Source organism: Pelophylax lessonae (genome assembly GCF_965119305.1).
Source record: "Pelophylax lessonae genome assembly, chromosome: 10".
NCBI classification, from domain to species: Eukaryota; Metazoa; Chordata; class Amphibia; order Anura; family Ranidae; genus Pelophylax; species Pelophylax lessonae.
In genome coordinates, this window is record NC_138777.1 from 43762711 (window position 1) to 43782652 (window position 19942).

At 46.4% G+C, this 19942-nt stretch overlaps 1 protein-coding gene across 2 annotated transcripts in view; it reads left to right on the forward strand.

The window, feature by feature from the left end:
- The window catches only part of DGKZ (diacylglycerol kinase zeta), a 382126-nt gene that overhangs the window by 46366 nt on the left and 315818 nt on the right, over positions 1 to 19942 (forward strand). The window contains exon 1 of one of the 2 annotated variants that reach the window (XM_082269998.1): positions 19078 to 19759. The exons of the other annotated variant lie outside the window; for it this stretch is intronic. Within the exon in view, the coding sequence (XP_082126124.1) occupies positions 19653 to 19759 (107 nt within the window). The 5' untranslated portion in view covers positions 19078 to 19652. Of the gene's footprint in view, positions 1 to 19077; positions 19760 to 19942 lie in introns of those variants that run through there. 2 annotated transcript variants of the gene reach the window in all.

Sequence of the window (19942 nt, forward strand, 5' to 3'; positions counted from 1 at the left end):
TCTATCCCTTTCTGTGCCTCCGATGGGCCTGATTCAAGAACCATGAAAGGGCCTGGCTGCTTCCAAGTGAGCTTGACAGAAGCCCTCAAGCAGGTCACCTCTCCCGGCTGCAACACCTTCTCTGTTTTATCCAGCTTCCTGATCTTTCCAACTCCTTCGGCAGGGGCCTTCTGTTCCAGTCCTAGACGGTGATAGGCCTGCCTAAACATGGGATGAACTTTCAGAGTTGGGGCATCCTGTCCCTGGACTAGTTGTGTCAGCAATCGCCTGACTAGGTCAGTGTTGGTCCCTATAATGAGGGAACTCTTATTGGCCCCTGGTGGGCGAGGGCATACCACTGCTAAAGTATCGAAGGTTTCAGCTTTCCCGGCCAAGGAGGGGTCAAAAGTTAGCTTGATTGGCAGATACCCGTCATAGGGAAAACTTTGTGTTCCAATACCCCATATCTCCAGGTCTTCCAGCCTCTGCAGGGGCAGATGTTTGAGGTGTCTATCGTAGAAATCCCTATACAGGAGAGTCACCTGGGCTCCTGTGTCCAGTAAAGCCTTTGTATAAATTCCTTCCACTTGGATTGAGACTACAGGGGAAGGCCCCACTAGCTTGACAGGAAATTATTTTAGAGTAGCCCTTCTGCCGGGCTCAGCTACGTGCACCCGTACTTTTCCTTTTTGAGTTTCTACTGGGCCTCATCTCCTCCTGGGCCTGGTGTGAGATTTAAGGGATCTCTTGGAGTCCGTTAAAACTGTTGGGCGCCCGGTTGACTCCTTCACCGGAGCCCTCTGAAGTTTTCCGCCGGCTTGCTGTGTTTGAAGGCAGCCTCCTCTGGACTGGGACATACTCCTTTGACATGCCCTACCCCTCCACAAGTGAAGCAGGTTATCGGCCTCCTAGGTTTCTGTTCTGGTTCAACACTGGAACTAGGGTGTTTAGCAGGCTTCTCTTCTGTGTTTCTATTGTATAGAGCAGATGCCTGACTGTTCAGGATGGATACCATTTCTATTAGCTGTGACACCTGAGTCTTTAAGAGCTCAACTTGTGAGTCGCCTTCTTCTGCACTTATCACTCTAACTCGGGCGGTTGTTTCCCATTCTTGGCTCTTCCTTTTGTTATCCAACATGACCTCTTCTTCCCGGACCATCCTGATCAGATCAGGGTACTCCAGAATGCCACTGTCCTGGCGAGTTCGCAACAGTATAGCAATAGGGTCTAGAGGTTGAGCTCCCCTCAGCACCTGTTGTGCTCGAGTCTCATCCACCTTCCGGGGATCCAACCCTTTTTTTAACAGAATCTGATGTATGATCCTATCCAGACGCCGGATTAATTCAGACAGTTTTTCTCCTTCCTTCTGGTAACAGTGCTCCAGCTGGTAAAGAAGTTCAGTAACCTTTTCTGTCCGGCCAAACACATCTTGTAGAATATCCAGATAGTCTTGTGCAGTACAATCCTTCTTGCTTAGCTTGAGGTTGTGTACGGCCTCCAATGCAGGCCCCTTCAAACTCTCTGTGATTCGCTGCTTCTTATGCTGTTATGGTATCTCCCACTCCTCCAGGGCCTGAGTAGCTTTATCTAGCCATTCCTCGAATCCATCTTCCACTGAAGGTACAGGTTGCTTCCCAGAAAAAGTCCTGAGCTTCCTGTATCCAGTCATCAGATAGTTTGGAGGATCCTTGTTACATTTGGCTACTATTTCCCCGAGGACAGCGCATAGTTCTGAGCTAAGGGCAATCAAAGATGGTGCACTGGATCCCTCCTTTTGGGTACTTTCTTTTGTGCTCAGTCCCTCTGTAGTAGTGGGTATAGGGTCTTCCTCTGAACCTTCTGGATGTATCAGGAATAACTCTACTTGATCTATAGTTTTTATGCTGGTGCCCTTGAAGTGATCTGGGACCCCCTTCTTCCATTCACACAACACGTAGGTGCGTTGATTGGTGGTATCTGTCCTCATGTCCATCACCCAAAGTTTCCTGTCCTTGGAGTATGTTCTCAGAACTGAGAGTAGTTGCTCCTCTGTCCAGTTCTCTCCTTTGATTCCAATCACCAGACCATGGCCGATAAGGACATTTTCTTCTCTGCAACACCGGGCTGCAGCGGCAGGGTCCATTTCTGTGCGAACAGGGATTTTGTCACTGAGAGGGAACTGTTGCAGGACCGTAGAAATCCCGGACAAGCCCCCACGTGTAGCACCACCCCGAAAGGAGCTGCTGGTTAAGTTCTTGGGTCTACGTCCTGCCTACCAACCCTCAAACTTGGCTCGAACCCTCCCTAGGCACAACTGACACAAAATGAGTTAATGACACCAGAGGACTATTAAGGAGCAAAAATTGGCAGATATCACTTTAAATGAGAATAAATATCTGGTTACCTTTCTCCAGTAGTTCCCTGTGGCCCAGGTGTGACACCAAAGTTTACATTTAGCTAAAACAACTTTACTGGGGTGCAATTAGAACAGCATACATTAGAATACAAATGGACTTCACAACACACTGCAGGAGACATCTAATGAAATGGAATTTAATAACATTGGTAAGTCATGTAATTAATACAACTACACAGGTCTACTTGTGTAGTTAAATGACACACAGGAGTCCTTCCCTTAAAGTTACTCTTTGTACACATCCAATCACTTTACCATACAGGCCAGACCTATCCGGACCCCACACACACAGTTTCTTTTCCCAGATGGATGTCTTCGCTAGCAAATGTAGGTGCACATCAATTTATAATCCAAGAGAAGTGATCGGCAGTTCTAGGAGGGAACACAGTAAAGTTAAAGGCTCCAAACATACGCCTAGTGTCTTGTCTCACAGGGATGGGCGGCTCACTAGTGTTGCAGGTGTTGTATCCTGGCGTTTTATGCACTGGTATTCACTTGGTGATTTCTATGAAGGTACACTAGGCCTCGAGTATGTGGCAGAACATTAGCTATATATATAGTACCACCCGGAGACACTTTCTCCCAACAGGGAATCAATTTGTGGGCAGGTGCCCTTCTCACCAACCAGTCTTGTTCCCAGGCGCTTTCCGCTGCTACAACAGTCTCTTGTCCCGGTCACCAACCTCGCCGGTTGGTGGCGCTGGACGGATCCTAACTTTGCGAACAACGATGGACTTCCAGAGTAGATCGTCTGCCAGGAATCAGATGATCCACTTTTCAATCACTGTAGGCCCAAGTGTTTATGGCCTCTCAGTACGGCAACAGCCCTCCGTGCTGGTCCCCTGCTGGCTTCAGATCGGCGTCCCAAGAGAGCGGGCCCGGCTCCTCCCCTCCTTTATATAACATCCCCCAGAAGGCTGCACGGTGAGGCAGTGCACTCTGGTATCACAACTGCAGCGTGGGTAATGTAGTCTTCAGTCTCCCAGAAATTACAGAGCGCCTGCAGTATAACCTCAGCACCACTAGAGGGAGCCAAGTTCCTGAAAAATGTCAAGCAGCAGTCTTTTACAACATGTATAAGGGGAAACCCTGCTACAACACCTATGATGCAGTTTAGATGTTTAATTTTGAAAGCCTAAAGGTTTAGCTCTAAGCAGTGTAGGGTGTACCAACATGGCCTTCGCCACCTTCCTACTGCTGGTGTCCAGCTTCTTTCAAACTGTAACATCAAAATATCACAGATGTCAATGTACGATATTTATTTATATATGCTCACTTTATTACTAAAATTACTCTGAAATTAGAAGGTCGTAATAGAAGGTCTTACCTACTGCATGGATAAATTTCAAAGCAGCCCACAGTGAGGCTTGTAAATGTTTTCTTTTTATATTCAAGTAATGAAAGTACCTGAATTTGACTTGTTGTCAGCAACTTATGCCCCATACACACGTGCAGATTATCTGCAGACTTTTGTCTGCAGACTTACCAAAACCATATAATATGAGGTCAAACCTAAACACTTTCAATTTGTATGCAATCCGGCAGGCCCTTGCACTACATAGAAAAGGTAAGTCTGCAGACAAAAGTCTGCAGATAATCTGCACGTGTGTATGGGGCATTAGAGCTCACAAAGGGGGAGAGAGAAGCGGTACAGGGTGCCAATCAGGCAGTGATTGGACACCCCCACTTTCTGATATCCTGGCTGTGATTGGTCCAGTCTACAGCCTGGACCAATCATCATCCAGGATATCGCTGACGTCGCAATGGGGGCGGTGCCGGTGCGTGCATCAGTCACTCACCGTCACCGCCGCTCAGAGAAAAGGAGAGGCCGCCCGCCGGTTCCCGCCGCCGAGATGAGGGAGAAGGACCCGCCGCAGAAGAGGAGGAAGAAGCTGAGCCACGCCGCCGCCAGGTAAGTTTGAAGGGAGCAGGCCGCCCGCCGGTTCCCGCCGCCGAGACGAGGGAGAAGGACCCGCCGCAGAAGAGGAAGAAGCTGAGCCGCCACCAGGTAAGTTTGAAGGGAGCACGCACGCTGGTCTCTGCATCGATTGGGGTACAATGCTGTGGGCACTCTGCAATAATTGGGGGACAATGCTGTGGCGCTCTGCAATCATTGGGGGACAATGCTGTGGCGCTCTGCAATCATTGGGGGACAATGCTGTGGCGCTCTGCAATCATTGGGGGACAATGCTGTGGCGCTCTGCAATAATTGGGGGACAATGCTGTGGCGCTCTGCAATCATTGGGGGACAATGCTGTGGCGCTCTGCAATCATTGGGGGACAATGCTGTGGCACTCTGCAATCATTGGGGACAATGCTATGGCGCTCTGCAATCATTGGGGACAATGCTATGGCGCTCTGCAATCATTGGGGGACAATGCTGTGGCGCTCTGCAATCATTGGGGGACAATTCTGTGGCACTCTGCAATCATTGGGGGACAATGCTGTGGCGCTCTGCAATCATTGGGGGACAATGCTGTGGCGCTCTGCAATCATTGGGGGACAATGCTGTGGCACTCTGCAATAATTGGGGGACAATGCTTTGGCGCTCTGCAATAATTGGGGGACAATGCTTTGGCGCTCTGCAATAATTGGGGGACAATGCTGTGGCGCACTCTGCAATCATTGGGGACAATGCTGTGGCGCTCTGCAGTGATTGGGGACAATGCTGTGGCGCTCTGCAGTGATTGGGGACAATGCTGTGGCGCTCTGCATTGAAAGGGGCTCGCACGCTGAACTCTGCATTGATGGGGGCACGGAACAGTTGCATTGAAGGGGGCACGCACGCTGAACTCTGCACAGTGTTTATTGCATTGAAGGGGGCACAGCACAGTTGCATTGAAGGGGGCATGCACGCTGAACTCTGCATTGTGGGGGCACAGCACAGTGTTCATTGCATTGAAGGGGGCACAGCACAGTTGCATTGAAGGAGGCATGCACGCTGAACTCTGCATTGTTGGGGCACAGCACAGAGTTCATTGCATTGAAGGGGGCACAGTGTTTATTGCATTGAAGGGGGCACAGCACAGTGTTTATTGCATTGAAGGGGGCACAGCACAGTGTTCATTGCATTGTGGGGGCACAGCACAGTGTTCATTGCATTGAAGGGGGCATAGCACAGTGTTCATTGCATTGAAGGGGGCATAGCACAGTGTTTATTGCATTGAAGGGGGCACAGCACGGTGTTTATTGCATTGAAGGGGGCATAGCACAGTGTTCATTGCATTGAAGGGGGCACAGCACAGTGTTTATTGCATTCAAGGGGGCACAGCACAGTGTTTATTGCATTGAAGGGGGCACAGCACAGTGTTTATTGCATTGAAGGGGGCATAGCACAGTGTTCATTACATTGAAGGGGGCACAGAACAGTGTTTATTGCATTGAAGGGGGCACAGCACAGTGTTCATTGCATTGAAGGGGGCACAGCACAGTGTTTATTGCATTGAAGGGGGCACATCACAGTGTTTATTGCATTGAAGGGGGCACAGCACAGTGTTTATTGCATTGAAGGGGGCACAGAACAGTGTTTATTGCATTGAAGGGGGCACAGCACAGTGTTCATTGCATTGACGGGGGCACAGCACAGTGTTTATTGCATTGAAGGGGGCACAGCACAGTGTTTATTGCATTTAAGGGGGCACAGCACAGTGTTTATTGCATTGAAGGGGGCATGCACGCTGAACTTTGCATTGTTGGGGCACAGCACAGTGTTCATTGCATTGAAGGGGGCATAGCACAGTGTTCATTGCATTGAAGGGGGCACAGAACAGTGTTTATTGCATTGAAGGGGGCACAGCACAGTGTTTATTGCATTGAAGGGGGCACAGCACATTGTTCATTGCATTGAAGGGGGCACAGCACAGTTGCATTGAAGGGGGCATGCACGCTGAACTCTGCATTGTGGGGGCACAGCACAGTGTTTATTGCATTGAAGGGGGCATAGCACAGTGTTCATTGCATTGAAGGGGGCACAGCACAATGTTCATTGCATTGAAGGGGGCACGCACGCTGAACTCTGCATTGAAGGGGGCATGTACACTGGTCTCTGCATTGAAAGGGGGCATGTACGCTGGTCACTGCATTGAAAGGGGGCATATACCATCTCCTGTACCATGACCTGTGACATGCCTATACCATATCTGTGCCATGCCTATACCATCACCTATGCCATGCCTATACCATCACCTGTGCCATGCCTGTACCATCACCTGTGCCATGCCTATACCATCACCTGTGCCATGCCTATACCATCACCTATGCCATGCCTATACCATCACCTGTGCCATGCCTGTACCATGACTTCAAAGTCACGCAATTTTTTACTGCGTTTTTTGACGCGAAGCAATACCTATTACATTTTTCTTTTTGCGCCCCCCCCCCCCCCCCCCAAAATTTTGAGCACCAGCCGCCACTGCAATCTGTGCAATGTGTTGGGAGAAGAACCATGCTTATGGGAGGAGATAGCAGATTGGCAGAGAGATGAGGGGTGTGGATGTGGACAAGATCTGTAAGTATTACTGAACTGCAGAAGATGAAGTGTAAGGTACCATGCCTGTGCTGTGTTGCAGACCTGTGTACATTTTTGGGACTGGATAGACAGAAATACACAGCTCCCATATGTATTTCCTCCATATGTATTTTCCTTTCTTTAGCAATTTGCCTGGTGTCCAGCTTTAATATAGTGGCACCATAAGTGCTCCTGTGACCTTAAGTAACACTAACTGATGGTTAAAAATATATTTTAATTCAAGTATGTAGTCTTAACTGTACAAATTCCTTTTTTTCAGAATAGAGCAGTGCACATGACAACAACTAATGTGCACTGCTTGTTCCCAACAAAATAAGTGAGGGGGGGAAATGAGAGGTTCGGAAGCCCACAGAGGAAATTACAAGGGGACAGAAAAACACAGTGAGAAACTATTCATAGTGGTTGAAAACCCTTACATAAACCCAGCGAAGTGACTGGGCCACAGAGATTAAACAAATCTTCCTACATAAGTTGTACCCGTTTACCTATAGATATCTTTCCCCTACATCCATTTAAAGCGGAGTTCCGGCCTCGGGGGTCAATTTGAGCTAAAAATACCCCCGGGACAGTCAGGGCTAGTACATTCCATAATGGATAGCCTCTGAAACTGTCCTGGGTCGCACTTACCGGTAAGAAGAAATACTTACCTTGAAAAGTTTTTCCCCAGCGCTGCCATCTCAGGTGTGGGCAGCTGAAGCCGCAGCGTCCCTTTTCGTGTCTGTTTTTTTTAATAAATTGCCTGCAGTGTAATTTTGTGGATGGTGCTATAGGCTCCAGTTCTTTTTTTTTTTTTCTATACTGGTATAGGCTTCCTTTCTTTTTTTATACCGGTCTAGGTTCCCTTTCTAATGTTTAACGGGTTACTATTGATGTGACTCTGTCACAATAATTTAAAAATAAAAATAAAAATTAGAAAAAAGCATTCTCTGTTAAGGAAAGCGTAAGTTCTTGACTTTCCAGTAACTCTAAAGCTGGATACACACTATCCAACTTTTGTTGGTAGATTTCCTTCAGATTTACCTTTTCTATGTAGTGCAAGGGCCTGCCAGATTGCATACAAATTGAAATTGTTTAGGTTTGACCTCATATTATATGGTTTTGGTAAGTCTAAAGGAAAAAGTCTTCAGAAAATCTTATAGTGTGTATGGCCCATAAGGCTTAGTTCACACTGGGGCGGCTTCAAAGTCGCCCAATTCTGAAGCAGCCCCGTGCAGCGGGGCTTGCAAACGACTTCTCTAATAGAAGTCAATGCAAGTCGCCCCCAAAGTAGTGCAGGAACCTTTTTCTAAGTCAGAGCGACTTGAGTTGCTCCGATTAGAACGGTTCCATTGCACTGAATGGAGTGCGATTTGTCAGGCAGCTAAGTCGCCTGACAAGTTGTCCCAGTGTTAACCAGGACTTACACGGATAATCGAATAATACAGTCACGAATAATACTTTTTATGATTACCATCGCCATCTAGTGTCCAAAATGCATTATTTTTCCTGAAATACACCAATCACGAAAATACTACATTATGACCACTAGCAGGCAATCATAGGAAGTAAACATATTGCTCCAATTATGGGAATTTTTTGTGACAGATGAAAAGTACCTTTTTATGGTGCCACTTCAGCTTTAGAACTATGTGGCTAATGTGAGACGGGGCAGTGCAATAACTTAGAATCATTTTTTATTTTGTACCATTAAAGTACACATTTTTTTAGTACCGGTGACAGTATGTTAAAAAAAATAATAATAATTTTTATTTTATTTAATTCTGTAAAATTTTTTCCATCCCCTTCCCTCAGAAGCTCTCTCACCTCTTCGCAATTGCAGTGGTGCACCTTGCTCTGTTCTATTAGGCAGGGTGGGCTTTTTTTTCCAGCCTAGTGCAGTCTCCTCTATGCAGCTCCCCCTGTCAGATCTGTGTAGCACAGGGCCAAGGAGGAGTTTTAGATTGCTTCACTCGGCTCGGTGCTACACAGATCTAACACACACAAGCTGGCAGGAACAGAAGCTTCCTCCAGAATCCCTAATAAAAAAATGCCGACAGTTGCAGTATTTGGACTCCGAGAAATGTGGGGAGGGTGCCGGAGCTAGCACACAGAATTTCGGTGGAGGAAGTGAGGAGAACTTCTTCTATCGGCTTCTGTATTAAGTGACAGGCTGGGAAGAGAGGGCTGCCAGAGGTGGTGGAACGCCGTTCCGACACATTCCAGCTGAAAAAAAGCCCTGTTTACTACTAGCTCTGGAACTCTACTTCACTTACTACTGACCTCTGAGCCGCTTCTGAGCACTGTGTGACTTACTACAGAGTTCAAAGGTCAATGCTTGGTGAGGCAGAGTTCAGAGGCCAGTGCTAAGTGAGGCAGAGGTCAGAGCTAAATGATGGAGCATTCAGAGGTCAGTCCAAAGTGATGGAGAGTTCAGAGGTCAGTACTGAGGGATGGAGATTTCAGAGGTCAGTACTAAGTGATGGAGGGCTCAAAGGTCAGTATTAAGTGAGGCGGGGGTTAGGGGGTCAGTATTAAGTGAGGCACAAATCAGTGCTAAGTGAGGCAAAGTTCAGAGGTCAGTACTAAGTGAGGCAGAGGTTAGGGGTTAGTATTAAGTGAGGCACAGATCAGAGCTAAGTGATGGAGAGTTCAGAGGTCAGTGCTAAGTAAGGCGGAGTTCAGTGCTAAGTGAGGCGGAGTTTAGAGGTCAGAGCTAAGTGAGGCAGAGTTCAGAGGTTAGTACTAAGTGATGGAGAGTTCAGAAGTCAGTACTAAGGGAGGCAGAGTTTAAATGTCAGTACTAAGTGAGGAGGAGTTCAGAGGCCACTACCAAGTTAGGAGGAGTTTAGAGGTCACTACTAAGTGAGGAGTTCAGAGGTCAGTGCTAAGTGAGCCAGAGGTTAGGGGTCAGTACTAAGTAAGGCAGAAGTCAAAGCTAAGTGAGGCAGAGTTCAGAGGTCAGTGCTAAGTGAGGTGGGGTTCAGAGGTCATTGCTAAGTTAAGCAGAGGTCAGTGTTATGTAAGGCGGAGTTCAGAGGTCAGTGCTATGTGAGGCGGAGTTCAGAGGTCAGTGCTATGTGAGGCGGAGTTCAGAGGTCAGTGCTATGTGAGGCGGAGTTCAGAGGTCAGTGCTATGTGAGGCGGAGTTCAGAGGTCAGTGCTATGTGAGGCGGAGTTCAGAGGTCAGTGCTAAGTAATGAAGTGTTCAGAGGTCAGTAATAAGTGATGGGGAGTTCAGAGGTTAATAGTAAATGAGATGGAGTTCAGAGGTTAGTGCTAAGTAAGGCAAAGGTCAGCAGTGATACAGAGTGCAGTAGTAGGTGACTGTCTGTCTCACCTCTGCACTGTTTACTTCTGTTCTCCTTCTCCCTGGACTCTTCACAGTACTCAGGATACTGCAGCTCCAACTCTTCTCCTCCTCCTCCTATTCCCTGATCTAGTAGGCGGAGCTAAATTACAAATACTCATAGCCCCACCCACTGGACCATGGAATAGGAGAAGGGGAGAAGAGCAAAATCTGCACTACCCTGAGTACTGTGAAGAGTCTCAGGGAGAACAAACATAAGCAAATACTCTTTATGTCACAACCCTGCCTCCATGCACTGGCCCTTTACTACCTGCCCCCTTCCCGGAATAAACAAGCATTGTTTCTTCTGTAGCTGCCTGTGACAAGTGCCGCTGCAGGGGAGACACAAAAGCTAGGACCTGTCAAGGTCTTACCTTGCCTCCTCTTGGCAGCCATCTTGGACATGTTCAACTCTGATTGCATCATCACTTGCCTGCTGCCTGGATGTCACACAGTGATGATGTTGCACACCTGACTATATCTAGCATCTGATGGGTTGCAGTCCTTGCCCTTGTGTTTGTGCTCCAAGGTGCATCTCTGCTAGTAGTCTTCTGTTCTCCGTGTATGACCTGGCTTGGCTGACGACTCCCCTGGCTCTCGACCCCGCATCTGCAGACTACCCCACTTCTGGACTAAACCCGGCTTGTTCCTGCGCTCACTTCCTCACTCTTGCTGTACGTTTATTGTTGTTTGCTCCAATAAACTGCTTTATTTTACCTGTATCCACATGTGGTCTGGTTTCCTGCTACCCTGACAGGAGCCGAGTGCCGTAACGGCTCTGTGAATTGGGATGGCTTGGCGGGACAGGGATTTAATTGAAATCTCTGTATGGTCCCGCCCTACCCAGGGCACTTGAGAGGTATGCACAAGGGGTGGTTAGGGTGTGTCCAGGCACACCCTGTGCACACGCCTATGCTTGCTGCTCACGTAATGCAGATGTGTGGCAACAAAGAGGGTGGGCTTTAGCAGCCACATGCAGCACATATTCATCCATGGAGAGCTGAGAAATGTGTGCCCCCAGAAAAGTGACCAACTTGTGTCTTATCATGATCATTGCTTGTGTGGATGTGGGGATTTGTCAGGTTTTTTTTTTTTTTAGTTCAACACGCTGGCTGCGGTTTATGGAATCACATGTCTTTTTTTCTGGTGCAAAACGGACCGGAAACCCAGCAAAAACATAAAAGGGTTTTTACAAAGCAGTGTAAAAGCAAGCTAACATTTTTAAACAGTTGCAGCAACATTTTCCTTTTGGAATAAAAGGTTTTACATAAGTAAATAAAAGCTGATCATTGTAAGCACCCCTGTGAGTGTTAAAGGAGAAGTATGGCCAAAGCTATTTTTCAGCCACCAGCAGACAAACGCTCACTGTTGGCTGACGTCACTCAGCCGGTCCAGGCCCTGGAAGGTCCCAAATTTATAGCCAGGATCCACCTTGATGCCTGGACCAGCAGCTTGCTCAGCCTCTCAGCGTGCTGCTGGGAGACTGAGCCAGTCGCTTTTGTCCCCTCCACAACCCAGCACTCCAGTGAGCACTGGAAGGGAAGAGCAGAGAGCTAGTGACTGACAGTCACCGCTCTCTGCAAACTGAATTCCAAGAACTGAGTGATCAGCTGTTTTGATCACTCTGTTCTTGGTGTAGATCTAGCGGGGGGGGGGGGGGGCAGCTGCAGTTGGGATCAGTGCTGCAGCCATCTAGGTGAGTATGATTGTTAATTTTTTTGGATTCCTGAACTTTTCTTTTAAAATGGTTTGAATCAGTTCTCTAACTGCAACTTTTACTGAACCGCTTGGTCTGTTAAAGGAAGTTGAAAAATAACAGGTTTACTGGTCTGATCAACAGGTGAAAATAAAGGATAAAAGTCTAAAAAAGAAAACTAGTGCTGACACCACACCTAAGTTCCAACATATTACATTTTTGGGTTCAATAGTGCTTTAAAATTACCTTCTTCTCCAAATACAATGCTCAAAAAAAATGAAAAACAAATAAAAACGAAAACTGTTTAATCAGAGTATAGCATCAATTCAATTAAACTCCTGGCATATTGGTCTGGTCAGTTAGGTAGCAGAGGGGTTGGTATTCAGTTTCAGCTGCTTTAGTGTAAATGAATTTAACAGGTGCACTAGATGGGCAACAATGAGACAACCTCCAAAACAGAAATAGTTTTACAGGTGGAGGCCACTAACATTTTTTTCCCTACTCATCTTTTCTGACTGTTTTTCACTAGTTTTGCATTTGGCCAGGGTCAGTGTCACTACTGGTAGAATAAGGCAATACTTGAACCCTATAGAGGTTGCACAGGCAGTCCAACTCCTCCAGGATGGCATATCAATACGTGCCATTGCCAAAAGGTTTGTTGTGTCTCCCAGGACAGTTTTAAGAGCATGGAGTAGATTCCAGGAAGCAGGCAGTTCCTCTAGGAGAGCTGGACAGGGCTGTAGAAGGTCCTGAATCCATTGGCAGTACCGGTATCTGCTCCTTTGTGCAAAAACAGGATGAGTACTGGCAGAGCCCTGTAGTATGGTAAGCAACGGGTTAAGTTGCTGTCTGCAAAATGTTACAATTATGTATATGTCTGGGAGCTGGGTGTGGTTGAAGTTAGTTGTATGCTGATGTGCAGTGAATAAAGAAGCAACTTGTACAGCTTGTCTGTGTTAATACACTACATTTTGGCGACGAGGATGGCTAGCTTTTTGGATTTACCGGCTATCGGACCGTTTGATGTGTCTGGAGACCACACTAGTCTCTCACAGCGCTGGGACAAGTGGAAGAAGGGATTTCAGCTCTATGTTATAGCCACAGGAGTGACTGCACCTGCTCAGAAGAGAGCCATGCTGCTGCATCTAGCTGGACCTCAAGTTCAGGACATTTTTGAAACCCTGGGAGCAACAGGGGAAGATTCAGACTATGAGAAAGCCATGAATAGACTGAGTGAGTACTTTGAGCCAAAGAAAAATATTCCCTATGAAAGATATAAGTTTAGACAGGCTGTGCAAGAACTGGGAGAAACTACAGACAGTTATGTGACTAGGCTGAAATATCTGGCAAAGTCTTGTGATTTTGGGACTGTAACTGAGGAGATAATCAGAGATCAGGTCATAGAGAAATGCACATCTGTGCACCTCAGGAGGAGATTATTGAGAGAACCTAGTCTCACACTTACTAGTCTGCAGGAGATTGCAAGAGCCATTGAACTGTCTGAGCTCCAGGCTCTGCATATTGAAACCAAGAACACTGCATCTGTCAATACAGTCTCCAAACCTACCTATAATAATAGGAATATCTGGAGTAGGAAAGAGAGTTTTCCAAAGAGGACTTTACATATCACCTGCAATAAATGTGGCAGGGCGGGACACACAAGTCAGGACTGCACTGTGGTACAGAATAAAATGTGCTTTGCTTGTGGAAAGACAGGTCATTTTGCAGCTGTGTGTAGAAGTACAACCAGAGATAACAAAACCAAAGGACAATCTGCACAAGTAAATGTTATAGCTGAGGATAAAGAGAGTGCTCCTGACTGTGAATTTATATTCTCCCTGTGTTCTCTGCAAGCCGGGACATTAACCATTAAGATTGGAAATACAGATGTGTCAGTGTTGATTGACTCTGGAGCTACATGCAATGTTATGGACTTGGCTTCTTGGCACAGTCTTAATGGCAGAGAAAATCACCTTAAATTGTGTAACACCACTAAACAGATTTATACTTATGGCTCCAGTACACCACTGCAACTTAAAGGCAAATTTTATACCTCTGTTCAAACACATGAGACTGGTCCTCCATTGCAGACCGAATTCTATGTTGTAGATGGCACAGGGTCGCCTCTGCTTGGTCGTCAAACCGCAATGGCACTAGGGGTGTTACAGATTGGCCGTGATGTAGGCAGCGCAAGAGTGAATATGGTGTCTCCTGCTATTTCTGCATTGAAAGAGGAATTTAAAGATTGCTTCTCTGGGTTTGGAAAATTAAAGGATTTTCAGTTGGAGCTTCACATTGATCCACATGTAAAGCCTATTGCACAGCCAGTACGCAGACTTCCTTATAGCCTGAGATCACCTGTTGAGCACAAACTGGCAGAGCTGCTAGACCTTGACATTATTGAACCTGTTGAAGGGCCCACTCCGTGGGTATCGCCGTTAGTTGTTGTACCAAAGGGCACAGATATTCGGATTTGTGTGGACATGAGATGTGCTAACCAAGCTGTGCAGAGAGAGAGACATCCAATTCCCACTATTGAAGATGTTCTGCATGCAATGAATGGGGCAAGTGTCTTCAGTAAACTGGATTTGAAATGGGGTTATCATCAGATTGAATTGACCCATGCATCTAGAGTCATAACTACATTTGCAAGCCATAAAGGTCTTTTTAGATACAAGAGGTTGATGTTTGGCGTATCGTCCGCACCGGAGGCCTATCAACATGTGATTCAGCAAGTGCTACATGGTTGTGAAGGCACGCATAACATTTCTGATGATATAATTGTGTGGGGAACAAACACACAGGAGCACGACAAACGTCTCCGTGCAGTGCTAAATCGCTTGAAGGAGAAAGGGTTAACATTAAATGAGAAGAAATGCACATTTCAAATGAATAAAATGACTTTTATGGGCCATGTGCTGTCTGACAGGGGCATTGGTCCGGAGGACTGTAAAATTAAAGCTGTGTCTGATGCCAGAAATCCTGAAAACCCTGCAGAAGTACGCAGTTTTCTTGGGCTAGTGAATTACTGTGCCAAGTTTATTCCAGATATGGCGACTGTCAGTGAACCTTTGAGAGTGTTGACTCGCAAAGCAGTCCCTTGGAAGTGGGGCTTTTTGGAACAAGGTGCATTTGATGAACTTAAGAGACGGCTGACTTGCGCCACAACTTTGGCTTATTTCAATCCTACTGCACACATCCAAGTTATTGTCGATGCTAGCCCTGTGGGGTTAGGCGCCATCTTGGTTCAGAGACAATGCACAGGCGATTACAGGCCTATTCAGTATGCAAGCAGATCCCTCACTGATGTAGAGAGACGTTATTCTCAGACCGAGAAAGAAGCTTTGGCTGTTGTTTGGGGATGTGAAAGGTTTCACACCTATCTCTACGGCCTTGATTTTGAAATCATCACAGACCACAAGCCTCTGGAAGTGATATATTCGCCACGCTCAAAACCATCCGCCAGAATTGAGAGATGGGTTCTCAGATTGTTACCATATCGCTTTACAGTGCGGTACAGACCTGGACCGACTAATGCGGCAGATGCACTTTCCAGATTGCCTCAGTCTTCTGCACCTGTTCATAACCTGGCAGAAGAGTACATTCGTTTTGTGGCTACTAACGCCATGCCTCAGGCATTGACACCGCGGGAGGTTGAAGAATTATCATCTGTGGATCCGGAAATTGCTCGGTTGAGAAAATGTGTAAGACAAGGGGTTTGGGTGGATTGTGACCCAAGCTATCACAGAATCAAACAAGAGCTGAGTATTGCAGGACAACTAGTTCTACGTGGCAATCGTATTGTGATGCCTAAAGATTTACGGAAACGTACATTACATTTAGCCCATGAGGGCCATCAAGGCATTGTACGCACCAAACAAAGATTACGTGAGAAAGTCTGGTGGCCAGGAATTGACAAGGATGTGGAACGTTTGGTTTCTTCATGTCGAGCATGTCAGTTGGTGGGCAGCAAACCTAAACCAGAACCAGTAACTCACACTGTTCTACCTGAGGGACCATGGGAAGATTTAGCTATTGATCTGTGCGACATTCCATCTGGACACCATCTTTTAGTTGTTGTGGACTATTATTCAAGGTGGCAAGAGGTGGTAGTTCTCACTAAAGCTACATCATCAACTGTAATTGAGGGGTTGGAGAGCATTTTTGCATCTCATGGGTTGCCTAAACGGATTGCGAGTGATAATGGTGCCCAATTTACTTCTCAGGAATTTCAGGATTATCTGAAATCAAATGCTATTGAACATCATCGTACAACTCCATACTGGCCACAGGCTAACGGGGAAGTGGAACGCCAGAATCGAACCTTGCTGAAAGCTTTGCGGATTGCTCATTTAGAGAGAAGAGACTGGAAAAAGGAACTGTGGCGTTTTCTTTTGGCTTATCGCACAACTCCGCATACTGTCACTGACGTTAGTCCTGCGGAACTTCTTTGTGGTCGCAAATTCAGGACAAAATTGCCAGACATTGGGGGTCCTCCTACAAGTCAGAAATCTTTTCGGCATATTGATGAGGAAAGGAAGATCCGGGCTGAACAGTATGCACACCACCGCCGCCATTGTCAACCTAGTGGCCTTCAACAGGGTGATAAGGTGTTGCTTCAAAGTGATCGGTTTAACAAACTGGCTCCGTCCTTTGAACCTGAGCCTTATGTTGTAAAGGAGAAAAGAGGTACTCAAGTGGTTTTAGAGGATTTAGATGGACACACAAAAGTGCGTAATTCCTCATTTGTGAAGAAATTTATTGAGTCAGAAGGTCAAGTATCGGAAGATGGCGAACAGGCAAAGAGTAGTGATGATACTGCCAGTGATCCAGACTTCAATCCACACCCTACAAAATGACCTCCAGCAGGCCACTGGTGTGAATGCCTCTGACCAAACAATCAGAAACAGACTAATGAGGGTGGTCGGAGGGCCCAACGTCCTCTAGTTGGCCCTGTGCTCACTGCCCGGCACTGTGGAGCTCGATAGACATTTTCCATTGAACACCAGAATTGGCAGGTCCGCCACTGGCGCCCTGTGATTTTCACAGATGAGAGCAGGTTTACTCTGAGCACATGTGATAGATGTGAAAGGGTCTGGAGAAGCCCTGGAAAACGTTATGCTGCCTGTAACATCGTTCAGCATGACCAGTTTGGTGGTGGGTCAGTGTTGATATGTGGAGGAATATCCATAGAGGGACGCACAGACCTCTACAGGCTAGACAATGGCACCCTGACTGCTATTAGGTATCAGGATGAAATCTTCTGACCCATTGTCAGACCCTACACTGGTGCAGTGGGTCCTGAGTTCCTCCTGGTGCATGACAAGGCCTCATGTGGCGAGAGTAGGCAGCCAGTTCCTTGAGGATGAAGGAATTTATACCATTGAATGACCCCCATTCTTGTCTGACTTAAATCCAACAGATTACCTCTGGGATATTATTTTACGGTCCATTCGATGCCACCAGGTTGCACCTCAATCTGTTTAGGAGCTCAGTGAAGCCCTGCCCTCCTCTTTTCAGCCTATAGAGAGCTTATGTTTTTGTTGTTTGTGCCAACCACTGAATACCATTTTTCAGCAAATTTCAGCAAACTGGACTAGTCTGTTGCATCATTTTTTCACTTTGATTTTCGGGGTGTCTTTGAATTTAGCCCTCTGTAGGTTGATAATTTTCATTTCCATCAAATAATGTGGCATCCTTTCGTTCCTAACACATTAACCAGTCTATATTAGTATAGATATCCAGCATGATATTTTTCCCCCTTGAGATCAGATGTATTTTCAAACTGTTCCTTTCATTTTTTTGAGCAATGTATAATCCATACACATCCACTATGTAATGGCCATAGTTACATAGTCGGTAAATCTGAAAAAAGAAACCAGTACATCCAGTTCAACCTGTGGTGTGTGTGTGTGTGCGCTTGTTTGTTTTGTTTGAAATGGTTTCTTGATGTGTTTTTTTGACCTCCTTGTAACATTCTCCATAAGCTCCCCAACCTCTCTCTCCCCCCCCCCCCCCTCACTTCCATATGTTTGGAACAAGCAGCACACGTTAGTTGTGATCACCCTAATAGCGAGCAAGAGAGGGTGACTACGTTCCTACACACAGTAAGACCATGAAGAATGAATGTAGCCACCCTCTAACAGGAAGGGTCCTTTCACACAAACGGTCCGATCAGATCCGCCTGTCAGTTTTTTAGGCGGATCTGATCGGATCCTCCATGCATCCCTATGGGGCAGCGGATGTCAGCGGAGACATGTCCGCTGACACCCGCTGCCATCCGCATCTGATCCTGTCCGTGAAATCCGTACGGATGGAAACCATATTTTCCATCTGTCCAGGGGATCGGATTGGATAGGATCGGATGAGAGCGGACAGGTGGTCCGCTCTCATCCGATTCCCCCATAGAGAGCAGTGGGGCTCTGACACCTCCCGCGGAGACCAAGCTCTCATCCGCCTGCTCAGCGGGGATCGGCGCATCGATCCCTGCTGAGCAGAGAACGGAGCTCATTAGAAGACGGATCTTGTGAAAGGACCCGAAGTCGGACTCACAGCAGCATGAAAGGGAATTTTTAGATTTGAAATTGGCTGAGAGCAGTAGACATGTTTTAATTGAAAAGACATACCTAAATATATTATATACTTGAATATTTAAAGTTTAGTGTCACTTTTAAGGTTTACACTTAAAGAGGAAGTAAACCCTCTGAAAAAAAAAACCTCTAAAGACAAAGGCATAATGAGCTAGTATGCACCGCATACTAGCTCATTATGAAGTACTTACCTAAAAACGAAGCCCCCCGCCGTTCACTGCACAGGGCTCTGAAGGAACGGCACAGGACGTCATCAGCTGCATGCACTGTAAATATCTCCTAAACGGTGCATGTTTAGGAGATATTTATAGCACCTATAGGTAAGCCTTAATATAGGCTTACCTATCGGTAAAAGTCTTTATAGTGGGTTTACAACCACTTTAAGCGTTTGCTGTCTCCTTGTCCCAGTGCTGAATTCAGATATGACACCAACATCCTGTCATCCTGCAAGCCTCCTATCTCTGTGTGCATCACCCTGTGCTCTGGAGGAGCAGCAGTCAGAAACAAGACAAATTCAAGAAGGAAGTATTTAAAAACAGGAAGGATCTACAAAAATATCATTTTACGAGAAAAGTGAGTTGTGAGCAGAGTGGGGGAAGACACATGCTACGGCCCCAGGGCAGCGAGCAAAGGGCAAAGTGAAGTGGACGGCGCTGCATGGAGGAAAAGATAGAGCAACAAGGAAAAGAGAACAGAACCGCAAAGAGGATGGACATGATCAGAGAGGAAAAGGTTTGATGTTGCAAGGAGTAGAGGGCACAGCTGTGAAGAAAAAGGGAAACAGGACAGAGCAATCAGGAGGGTGGGCCCCAAGAAGGATATAGCTGTAACAAAACACAAAACTGGCAAAAAGTGGTTTCAAATGAGCTACATCACAGTGCTAACTGGAGGGACCTACACGGAGGAAGAAATAAACCTTCAACAACTTTAGAAGTTAGAATGCTTCAAAACTAAGCGGTAGAGACAGAAGTGAGATGTGTACGAAAAGCACAAAAAAGATGTGGTTTAGGTTATCCGTGGTGGATAGCAAGAGTGAAAGTAGCTTTCAGAAGTGATATTTAAGGAATTGATGGTAGTTATCAACACACCAGTTACATGGAGGGCCATTGCTGTGCATCACTCAGGTTCTGAAGGCTTTGATGGTAAACCATACCAAGCATTTATTAAGGAGAAGAAAGAAAAGAGTTCCCATGTGGAAGAGACACTCCTGGGATGTGCCACAAATTCCACCAGAGAATGATCAAAGGTTAGTAAATGGTCAGGACTAGAGTGTTATTTCTTGTGACAGTTATCTGCTTTGGGGTCAGAGATTTGGCTAAGATTGCACCATCTTGGGCTGTCCTTGTTTTATAAGACACGTGTTTGAGAGAGATATACTAAAACTGGAGCACTCAGAATCTGGTGCAGCTGTGCATGGTAAGCAATCAGC